Here is a 12,245-nt window from a genome sequence, read left to right as displayed (position 1 = left end):
TATTAATTAGGCTAAATTTACATTTCTTTAGATGAGAATTAAATCCTAGTTTTTGCTCACCAAGTGTGAATAACAATGTACTCCAAAACAACATCGAACATTTTTCCAGTGAAGTACTAGAAATATTATTCTTACAAAGATACATACAAAACATCATTTTTACAGTAGGATTAATTTCAACAAAGAGATATAGAGCGTTAATAATGTTTATAAATGAAATTGCATGTAAGATCTTTATTATAATGACAAAAAAGGTGCTTCAAAATGATCATGTAATTATAATGAAGGGAATTATTTGTTTACAATTAGTTTTTGTTTCTGTTTTTATTTCAAGAAATGACAGATGAGCGCTGTTTTGTACAATGATAAGTACAGTAACACAACCCTCTAGATCATGGGTGTCAAACTCTGGCCCGCGGGCCAAATTTGGCCCGCCGTGTAATTTCACTTGGCTCTTGAGGCGATATCACATTAACACTAGAGCTGGCCCGCCGATTATATACAGCGGTGGTGCCGCGGTAACTCTGCGTTCACCGCTAATTCTCATACTTGCAAACCCTCCCGGGAAACTCCCAAATTTCAGTGCCCCTACCTAAAATCGTCACGTCCGCTTTTAATCCAGTCCAACGAGTGCTGGCCCAGTCACATAATATGTGCGTCCCCGCCCACCTCAACCGACGCACGGAGAGGGGGGGCGGTGTATATTGCAGCCCGGAAGAGTTAGGGCTGCATGGGATTATGGGTATTTGTTCTGTTGTGTTTATGTTGTGTTACGGTGCGGATGTTCTCCCGAAATGTGTTTGTCATTCTTGTTTGGTGTGGATTCACAGTGTGGCGCATATTTCTTACAGTGTTAAAGTTATTTATATGGGCACCCTCAGTGTAACCTGTATCGCTGTTGATCAAGTATGCGTTGCATTCACATGTGTGTGCTTACAGAAGCCGCACATATCTTGTGACTGGGCCGGCACGTTGTTAGAATGGATGAAAAGCGGATGTGACGACAGCTCGTAGAGGACGTTAAAGCAGTGCCTTTAAGGCACGCCCCCAAGACTGTGGTTTGGTTGGACTACGAGCTATAATGACTGATGAACACCTTCGTTCGATAGTGAAAGTTGCCTCAGCTCAAAGCCTGAGCTTCGACATGAATGAACTAGCATCCAAGAAAAGATGCCAGGTATCTGGCTTGGGCACATCAGATTAGATCAGTGTGTTGCAAACTGAGTCGTTTAAAGTCCTGAATGGTTGGTTTATTCATTGTTATTTTATTTTCAAATGTATTAGCCTGTGGAAAAAGTTAATGTTGATATTTACCTCAGAAGGCTGCAAATAGAAAAGAGGCATTCAATTTTTATTTAAATTGTATTTGATATGCCATTGATATTTTTTAATTATTATTATTATTATTTGAAACTTGATTTTGCATGTCACTATAAAGTTATATAAGCCTTGCTTGTTCAATATTCAATGCAAAACTTGTTTGGGTTCCTATTAAAAGGTTAATTTGTTCAACCTTGGCCCGCGGCTTTGTTCAGTTTTAAATTTTGTCCCACTCTGTATTTGAGTTTGACACCCCTGCTCTAGATGCAATGAAAAACATGAATTTGTATCTCTCCAGGAACGTGGTGCAGGATTAGTGAGGGTAAAAAAAAAATCATTCTGAATGTATAATTGTGGTTTTAACGGGTGCTTATAAAAGTATAAAAGTGACATGATTACATTCAAAACATCACATAATTGATTTCAATATATTAAACTTGATAACACTAAAGTACACAAGTGAATAAAAACACTAACATGTTTCAAAAAAGTTAAATGTAACTTAAATAAGTGAGAGTAATACTCAACAGTGCTAAGTGTAAGTGTGTGTGTTGCTGTTCTGGTGGCAAACAGGCGGTGCTGGGTCACTCGTTTCGTGACGTAATATCCTGGAAAGTGGAATCGTTTCACGTTAGAGTGAATAAAACAAAGTTTGGGATAAGCGACTCACCTCTGTCTTGGCCTGCCTCCACCGCCCCATCTGACCTGACCTGCTGACGACTGAAGCAGAAAACAACAGCAGTTGAAAATGTTTGCAGCCTCAAACGCGACGCCCATATATTCCTTATGGAACACTCACATGTGCACGCGGCCAGCATTGCGCACGCCACCAGCGCTGTGCACGCCATCACGCCCGCGCTCCACGGAAAGCAGCTGCAGGAGGACAAAGACGTCAATACTTTCTCTTTCTGTCATTTGAGAAGGACACTTTTTACCTGCACAACACGAACACGGCCAACATGAAGACCACAAGAGTCTTCATCGCTAAAGGACAAAACAATTAACAATAAAAAAACATGTCTGGGACAACTATTTGTGATAATTATATTCTAATCATGGCAAGAAGGAAACAGCACCTGTGCGTTCAGGTGCCACCTGAAGGCAGTCATTGGTGTAGAAGGCAGAAGGAGGTGGGACTTCAGAGAGTCCGCCTATTGACTGGGTAAAGTGCTCCTTTGATTGACAGATTTCTGAGCAAATCTCCAGGAGGATCTGCTTGGAGGGCTGTGCCACTTTGTCTGCGGGGGGCAGTGCTTCAGTTGGGTCTGGGAGGAAAACAATGTTTTTTTAATTTCCTAAGATCCTTCCACATAAAATTTATTTATGTACGTACACAGCAAAGGCGTGACTTTGACCATACGTCACAGACAGGAAGTGAGAGATATTTACCATATGTGAAGAAGCTGCAGCTGTCGTCTGGTTCTGGACTGACCAGCCCTGACAAGCTCGGCTCCTCCAATGTGGTAAAACCTTCTGTCCTGGCCCAGTCTTCTAAAGGCTCACGGCCTTGGTCTCTGTCCTGATGTAGTTGCTGGCCTGTCCCAAACACGCCCCTGAAGACTTTGTGGTCCAGCCAAGACTGGCAGGTTTCAGAGACGCCGCTCAGCAGGCGAACCAGCGAACTGCGGGGTCTCCGTCTGCGCCGGAACACTCTGTAACGACAGACAGCAGGAAGTGCTCTTTACTAGTTGAAAGATGACATTCAGTATGTATACAGGGCCAACACACATAGACAGACAACATTCACATTCACACACTAGGGACAATTTAGTGCTGCCAATAAACCTATCGCCAGGCGCATGTCTTTGGAAGTAGGAGGAACCCGGAGTACATAGAGGGAACCCACACAGTCACAGGGAGAACATACAAACTCCACACAAAAAGACCCCAAGCCCGGGGACCGAACCCAAGACTGGTTTGGTGAGCGCTGCTTGTAGCGTGACCCAAGGATGCGGAAATAGCAGGTAAAAGTATATTTATTGTAACAGTGAGGTGTTTCTAAAAAGTAGAAACTAGAAATAAGCATGCAAGACAGGAATTAAAACAAAAACATGACCAACTGTCTGTGTCAAGCCTGATAAGGACCTTCTATGGACTGGACTCTTACTATTATGTTGGATCCACTATGGACTGGACTCTCACAATATTATGTCAGACCCACTCGACATCCATTGCATTCGGTCTCCCCTAGGGGGGGGGGGGTTAACCACATATGCGGTCCTCTCCAAGGTTTCTCATAGTCATTCACATCGACGTCCCACTGGGGTGAGTTTTTCCTTGCCCTTATGTGGGCTCTGTACCGAGGATGTCGTTGTGGCTTGTGCAGCCCTTTGAGACACTTGTGATTTAGGGCTATATAAATAAAAATTGATTGATAAACATTGATTCTTAATGTAAGGCAGTGGCACTAACCCCTGTTCCACCGTGCTGTCCCGTACCATGTAATGTACTACATCATTTTTAGTTTCAATAGTAGATAATTTACTAACATTATTATCATTGAAAAAGTAATGTAAAATTCTATAACATACATGCAAAAAACGTTAAGAAGCATTAAGAAGAACGGTGAGTGCCTGCAGCTGGGGAGAGCATTATACAAATTCCGTTTAAAACCTATTTGTATTGGTATTTCATTTAAAAAACGCGTAAGTAATATTTTGACGCAAAAATGTATGTTTAAAAACGTGAATTTCCGTGTTTCCGCGGAAATTTCACAAAAGCAAGCCCCGATACACGCTTCGCAGAAATGCCCCCTCCATTACGCAACACAAACCTCGAAGCCTCCGCACATCTTGTCACATCACTATAATCTTTGTCAATTATGTTGTCTCTATTGTTGTAGTTAGACGTTAAATTCTTACATCACAAAATAAAGTATGAACAACGATGATATTGTGGATGATCTGAATTAATTAGACTGCTTTGAAGTCATGTGATCTACCACTATTAATTACAAAACATACACTTTTTTTTTTACTCTTTTCCATTCATCCATTCATTTTCTGCCGCTTGTCCCCAGTGTCAAAATACAGCTGTTTAGAGTTTCTTCTCCACAAGTCTCTCCTTTCAGCTGGGATGTGCTGGTGTCATGTCACAAAATGAATGTCTTCTTTGAGAACTCCTGACACTTATTAAAACGGGTAGGTTTTTGTACTAAAAATATTGAGTTATTTCAGCTTCCGTATTTGTACTTTGTATGCGTGTTGGTGTAAACAGTCCCTGAACTCCCAACCCACCCAGCGGCTTATTTTTTTCCGCTTGTGAATAATGTAGAAAAATAGTGTTGGTCCTCCAATGAGAATGGCGCACGTCTACATGCCACAGAAAAAAAATTGTTTTCCAATTGCAAGTGTTAATTGTACTTTTCAAAAGCCAAACACGATCAGATTAAGGTGCTTCCATGTGTTTAATAAAGCTTATTTTGAGCCGAACTACTTGAGAAATCGAATTAATTTAGTGCATGTAAATGTACTGACTTTCTTCAAGCAACCGTTTGATGCATCAACAAACATCTCGATAAAGACTTCCACCTGTGGATGTTCTCCTTATAGGACACGCTGGCGGTGCATGGCGTCAAAGACACATTGCCATGGTCGTCCCGGAGGAAGCTGTCGTCGGTGACGGCGTAGTAACCGTTGGTGAGAAGGCGGGGCGAGCGGCGGCAGCAACAGCGATGGCTGCTGCCCTGCGCAGTCAAATCGCACACGTAAGAGGAGTCGGGAGACAAGAGGGACACGTCCAGGCTGATGAGAGAGATGACATTAATAGCATCGGTTCATTTCTGCTCCACGGGGGGGAGACAACATGGCGGTTTTACCTTTGGTAGGCGGCGCTAGACCGCAGACGCTTCTTTATTGGTGAACCTGGAGAGAACACATGTTAGCATGGAATTATGTTAGCATGACGATGATGTAAATAACGTACTAGTGACCGCTCCAGAAAAGAAGAGAGACATGATGGCTGTCACAAACAGGAAGTCCTAAAAGTAAAGACATTAAACACTTTTAACAAAGCGCATTAATGTATGCGTGTGTGCGCATGTGTGCTTGTGGTTATGTGTATGTAAGTGTGTGCGTGTGTGTTTTCTTGTGTTTCTACCCTTCTTGAGACATCAACAAGGAAAAGTTACATATGAGGACCGGTGAACAAGTTAGGACCGTAATCATGGTCCCAATACGGAAAACCATTGCACCTGTGGTGGTAAAATCTATCGAAATTAGGGTGGTCCCAAAAAGGAGGGATTTTTTCAAATTGACTGTGTGTCGGTTTTAAAAGTGCGCCCTCTCTGGTCAACATATGAAATAACAAGTGTGCGTAAGAAATTGAAAGGCACCCCCTTTACCCAAAATGAATTTTTTTTAAATAAATAAATATGTATATAGAGACATACTGTAATAACTTGACGTAATTAATGAAGATTAAAAACCAATTAAAAACAAAAAATTAAAACATTTTAAAAATTAACTAAAAGCTTGCCTTTTTTATATTTGCATAGTATGTATGTATTATTAATTTTGTAAATACAAATCTTTATACATCTAGAAAGGGTGGTCCTGAGGAGGTAGGCATTTTTCGGAGGTCTCAAGAAGGTAACAAATACAAGAATGCGTGCGTGCGTGCGTGCGTGCGTGCGTGCGTGTGTGCGTGTGTGTGTGTGTGTGTGTGTGTGTGTGTGTGTTCTCACAGGATGTAGTCCGAGTAGTCTGGTCAGTCGGAGCCCATAAGAAGATATTCTTTCGACTCTGGCGTGATGAGTCAGAAAGTGTTTACATGCTGTTACTGTCTGCAGAGGGAAAAGCAAAACAGGAAGTGACATAATTTCCTGTTTTACTGAACAGGAAGCTGCAATAGACTTGTAGCATCTGTTAACAGGTGATAGAACACAGAGCTGGGCAATATGGCCGAAAACTCACGATATATGTTTTTTATATTACTCAATATCGCTTGTCATTGATACTTTTTATGACTTATTTAAGCCTGCAAATAAATACAGTAAAACCATTTCCAACTTACCAAGGGTGCTATTTATCAGTGGAGTAGATGTCTGGTAACCAGGTTATATGAGCGCGGCTAAGGTAATAAAATAATTAAAGTAGATTTGAAGGTAGTTGCAGATTTGAAACACCAGATTGCAGTAGTGTATAAGCTATTGAACACTCCACAGAGTAGTTTGGGAAGCTACTCATTAAACCGACACATTGGAAGTGTCAGGATGTTGTCGCACAGTCTGCATTAAAACCAACAAAACTAAAGACAAGTTTCTGTTATTGAGTTGATATATCAATCTATTACAGTTTCTCTTCTCACTCCATGCAGAGAATCCACAGCAAGACAGAAAGACGGCACAACCACATTAGTTATGAGAGTAGCGTATGTGTGTGTGTGCTCCTTTAAGAATAGCAGTGTGTTGGGTGAGTTATATCAGTGAGAGAGTGAGTGGAAGAGTGAGGAGAGGCAGCAGTAGTGGCCACTGCCCAATGTGTCCGGTTGTGTCCTGCAGGAAAAAGACTAAATTGTCAGGAATCGCGGCCTCGTCATTCCGACCCGAAAGCCGAGCTTAGCAGACCCATTGTCGGGTAAAGTGAAGTGTGTTACCCCCGACGAAAACATCAGCCCTGAAGGGAAGGTCTCCCCTGAGCTCCTCGACTACGGTCTGGGACTAGGAACCGAACAGCAGGAAAGGTGTAACACTCGGTAGTTGATACTGTTACGTGATTGGCTGTTAGCGTATCCCTCCCATTCCTCAGTAAATATTGTTAACTTATTGGCTGTTCGCATGTCCCTCCCATTGCTCAGTGCCACATCCTGACTTAAGACTTTTAAGCATAAGATATTTGTGTGTTCTGGGCCAGGCTCAGGTTTGGGCTAGTGTTTCTTCGTGCTACTGCTCAAAGATCTTATCTCAGAGAGGTACCACTCCCTACCTGACTTGTGCAAGCTCAGATGACATGTCAAACAACAACACACTCAAAGCTGGAAGTGTGTCAGTAAAAAGTCAAACATTGGACAAGTCCTTGCCTTAGGTCATCAGAAAATAGTATGTAGACCATTGGTTCTCAAACTTTTTCACAAAGTACCACCCCAGAAAAGAAAACTAGTAGCGTAGTAAGCCCAAGTATTCATTAAAAACAAGGCAGACACTTAGTATTATTATTATTATTATTGGCCGATGGCTGTGAAAAAAAGATTTGATCGCCATTGTCGATTAATGCCTTTCATGGTTGATTACAAAAAAGGAACCTTACATACTTGCACCCTGTTGATACTTTGTCACCCTCACCCTTTCCTCCACACTGCACATGCGTGAGGCGGCAGTAATTCAAAACAAACATGTCGAACAAACACGTTTTTTGTTATCTCTAAGAGCAATGTTAAGTTTGCATCCTGCTACACATGCCTCGAGAAAAAATGTTGTGGAGGGTGGCTTTTTAAAAACTCTAACACAACCAATTTGAAACAGCATTTGAAGAGCCAGCATTTGTCGGTGTATAGGTCGGTGTATGGTGAGTTCTCGAGGCTCACAGCATAAAATGAAAAGGAGATGGCAGGATGCTAAAAAGAAGCTAACTCAGCCAACGCTGGGCAACACTCACCCGTACGAGCTTGAGCAAATTTCATAGAGAATTATTGAATTCTTCGGTTTATGTGACCAGCCTCTCTCAGTGGTGGAAGACACAGGATTTTCCCGACTGCTTTCTCATTAAAAGCTCTGCTATGTGCTACCTGGACGGAAATATTTCACAGACGTGTAGCCCTGCCCCAGCTCCACCAGGCAGTGTACTCTCACATCGAAAGTCTCCTTAAAGTCTCCTCTGTCATTTTCAAGAGTGATATATGGAGCTCGAATATCAGTCCCATGTCAATGTTGAGTCTTACAGCTGGCTGGATTGATCCAGATTTCCAACTCCACAAAGTTGTTTTTCTGCTGACATTGCACAAGAGACACAGGATCTTGCCTGCAAATGTATTTAGTCTCTTGAACAAGTGAGTAAAATGTTTTTGTCTTAACTTGGGTGAATATATGGTTCATATACTGCGATGAGGTGGCGACTTGTCCAGGGTGTACCCCGCCTTCCGCCCGATTGTAGCTGAGATAGGCTCCAGCGCTTCCCGCGACCCCAAAAGGGAATAAGCGGTAGAAAATGGAAGGATGGATATTGTGGCCAGACAATGGCACCCACCATTTAAAAATATATTTTTTCAGGTAACTCATATGATCGGCATCAGCATCGGTATCGGACAATCCCACCCATAGATAATCGGTATCGGAATCGGCAGCATGAAACCCTGATCAGCACATTCCTAATATACACAAATAACCACCAAAAGATGTTTACTTTTCATTTTCTTTGACTTTACATGTCAAATATAATTCAAACAAATAAAATATATTATTTTCAGCAGCTTCCATGTGTGTTTTTACTGGTGAGATTGTACTTAAATAAAAATTAGATTTTAGTTCATATCAATCCTGCACTTTTTTTTACCTGTGTGCCAATAAGAAAATGTGATTAAACATTAAATCAATAAACTGTGACGGCCCGGGCGCATGCCAATGCGTACTCATCTGTGCGCTCTGCTGATTGCGCCACTCCTGCTGAGGCTGCAAGCAATCACCAGCAATCAGCGCACCTGAAGCTGATAATCAGACCCGCCTTCATAAGCCTGCACAACCTGCTATCCTGCGCCAGAACGTAGTGACAAACCAGTCTAGCTCTACACAAACTCTCTCTCTGTGTTTATCGTCTCGTGTCCTTCCTTGTCGTCCTCCTTGCAGCCTGCCTTCGTTCCACGTTACGAGCTGTGTGTCTCATCTTCCCGCGATCCCTTTGCTTCCCTGGCTGCCTCTTGGATCTCGACCTCCCGCTTGGACACGGACCTTCGACGCCTCTCTATCGGCCCGACTTCCTGCCTGTCTCTCAGATCTACGAGCCTGCCCTGCCCCTTTTGGACTTGCCTCACGCTCAAAACTCCGGTAGCACTCAACAGCTAATCTCCACACACAGTCACACACCACACATATTTGGATTAGTTCACACTCCATCTCCCTTGTTTATATATATATATATATATTATTATTATTTTGTTATTTATATATTGTGTATATATACATTTATAAATAAACATACAGCTAATTACTACGCCGCCTGCTGTCTGTGCCGTCTCCTCCTCCTGTACACAACATAAACTACTGCATTCAAACTTACACATTCACTCTGGCAGTAATTATCTGTCATTTCAGTCCAATATTATTTTACGCTATGGAGTTTCCCAGCTGATGATAAATAAACCCAGACTTAAGGTTCAAACTTAATTTTGTTGAACATCCTATTTGGAATACCCCCCAGATCAGTGACTACAGTATTCAACAAAAGACTGACCAACAGATTGTACACATATTTTCCTAAGAAATATTAACTTCTATTAATTACCATGAACTACTAAAGGAAAGCCATGATGTTAAATATAAATAATCATTTATCACGACAAACTTTTAAATTCAGTTTAAATGTTGTATTGATATGCAGTTAGTACCTAGTACGACCAGCAGGGGTACTCATACCCTCAGAAATATATTCATATTTATTGTTAAGCCATACACCACGAAAAATATTGACACATTCAGGAACAAATGAATAACAATAAATCGTTGTTCTAATTACATTTATAGATGAACAACACACATTGATTGCTTTTGTTTATGTTTAAATCAATTGTGTTGCCCATCGGGAGTTTTCCCAGAATGCTTTGCGGTGTGAAGATGATGTTGGAGGAAAACGCGTCACCGGATTTGGAGCAACGGACCAAACCAAATAAAATCAATTTGACCAACATGCTGTCAAAACGCTTTGGCAAAAGTTGACTTAAATGTGTCACTTCAAAGTAAATATGACTAAATGTTTAGATCAGACGTTAAAGTCAGTTGTTTTTTTAGCTGCATTCCTGACATATTTCAATGATGGCGTTATGGATCCTCTTCGAGAGTAAAACGTTAATGAAGTAAATGAATATAATCCTTTGAGGTTATAAACATGGGCTAACTGTCATTACTTAAAACAAAAACAACTACTTTTTTAGACGTGTCGTAAAGTCGACATGTTGTTGCTCCTTATCTCTTTCATACGTTTGGGGTCAAAAAGTGAGTGGACAAAAGGAGACAAAAAAACACCTACTGTTCGACGTTCCTCTGCTGTCCACAATATCGTTTACGGCTAAACTAACCAATCTTCGTCTTGTTCTTTATTTTCTTCTTGAACAATTTCTTGCTGTAAAAAAGCTCGACACTTATCTGTTAAGATACGTGAACGCAAGAGGAAAGTTACCTTTCAAAGTAAAAGTTGTTCCGGTAGCAATATCTAAAATAAACGTTAATTAATTATGATAATGATAATAATAATCAGTTCGTGCAGTTACGTGGAATAAAACGCAAAACATTAATAAATGCTAAATGTAAAATGTTGATGTGTCATGTAAGGACAGTTGTCCAAACAACATGAATTTATAAAAGACGTTTAGAATCTTCAATGCTACTAGCTACTGTCACAAGAACTGATTTTTTGTGTACTGTAAGCGATAAAATTCCTGAAAGAGTTAATTGTGTCCATATTTCACATTACACAAGTTTATTGTAGGGACACTGTATGCCAGGGGTCCCCAAACTATCAAACCCGCCAGCGTCCAAAATCCGGCCCCAAGTTTAAAAAAAACAAAACAAAAAAAACAATTTTACTTAATTATTTTTCTATTGTTTTTAAAAATATTTCCTTATTAATCCATATTCTACCGCTTGTTGCTCTCGGCGTCTCCTAGCTGCTCAGGGAAATCATCCATCCATCCATCCATCTTCTACCACCCCTTCGGGGTCGCGGGGGGGCGCTGGAGCCTATCTCAGCTACGGTACACCCTGGACAAGTCGCCACCCCATCACAGGGCCAACAAAGATAGACAGCATTCACACACTAGGGCCAATTTAGTGTTGCCAATCAACCTATCCCCAGGTGCATGTCTTTGGACGTGGGAGGAAGCCGGAGTACCCGGAGGGAACCCACGCAGTCACGGGGAGAACATGCAAACTCCACAGCCCTGCTGTATGCGGTAGTTTGACACTAAAAGCATCCAAAAAAAAGGGGTTCTCCTATTCCAGGTGGTACTCTTCACGTCACTCTTTAGACGACATGAATACCTTCTTTCAGCAAATAAAAACAAAAATACCACGAGTTACTAGATGACTATTTCAAAGACTTATGTGAGGCACAACTTAGAGGAGAGGAATTAGATTTGATTTTAATGTGAATGTGTAGTGGAATTTCTGCCTATTCTTATCTTGTACAATGTCAGGGCGACCCTGAACCTGCCTATTCTTACCTTGTACAGTGTCAGGGTCACCCTGACATTGTACAAGATAAGAATAGGCAGAAATTCCACTACAAATGTCTTCAAATAAACCACCTGGCACTGACAGGCTTACTGCTAACATTTATCCGTTCTTTTGAAGGGACTTATTAAGGTGTTGAATATTACTGGTTTTGTCTTCCCCGTCCGGGCTTGAGGACGACTTTGTGTGTGAATGGATCAAAGAGGACACCGGCGAGAAATCATTGAACAAAAGCTTTGTTTGATCAAGCAAGCCTCACATTAACAGGCGTTGCAGCAAACCTGGAGATGTTAATCAAATCTCACAACTTTCCCTTAAAAATACCTTTTACATTAAGACACTTCCTCTTTGTTGTGCTACTCCCACCATGAAATACAAACCCCTCATTCTTCTAAGATTCCAAATGTCTTTGGGCAATGGGAGCTCATCTCATGATGAGCTGGAATTAACATCTGAACTGGAAGCCCCTGAGGGAGTCCTTCATCGATGGAATAACACCCTCCAGAGTTCCGGGACCTGGTACAGATTAAATCAGGTCCAATCACAATTT

General features: G+C 41.4%; 1 protein-coding gene across 1 annotated transcript; it reads right to left on the bottom strand.

Annotated features, from left to right (window-relative positions):
• Positions 1 to 305: 305 nt before the first annotated feature.
• tmem71 (transmembrane protein 71) lies at positions 306 to 10,508 on the bottom strand. Its single transcript, XM_061979877.1, has 11 exons — positions 10,494 to 10,508; positions 6,005 to 6,103; positions 5,245 to 5,299; positions 5,138 to 5,183; positions 4,851 to 5,063; positions 2,710 to 2,972; positions 2,397 to 2,585; positions 2,256 to 2,304; positions 2,120 to 2,193; positions 1,991 to 2,040; positions 306 to 1,928 (listed from the first exon to the last, which is right to left on the bottom strand). The coding sequence occupies exons 3-11, from the start codon at positions 5,273 to 5,275 to the stop codon at positions 1,905 to 1,907; spliced, it is 939 nt and encodes a 312-aa protein (XP_061835861.1). The 5' UTR covers positions 5,276 to 5,299; positions 6,005 to 6,103; positions 10,494 to 10,508; the 3' UTR covers positions 306 to 1,904.
• Between the last annotated feature and the right edge of the window lie 1,737 nt (positions 10,509 to 12,245).

Source organism: Nerophis lumbriciformis, linkage group LG19 (assembly GCF_033978685.3).
Source record: "Nerophis lumbriciformis linkage group LG19, RoL_Nlum_v2.1, whole genome shotgun sequence".
NCBI lineage: Eukaryota > Metazoa > Chordata > Actinopteri > Syngnathiformes > Syngnathidae > Nerophis > Nerophis lumbriciformis.
Note: the sequence above shows the minus strand (reverse complement) of the source record. Positions and strands in the feature narration are given on the sequence as shown.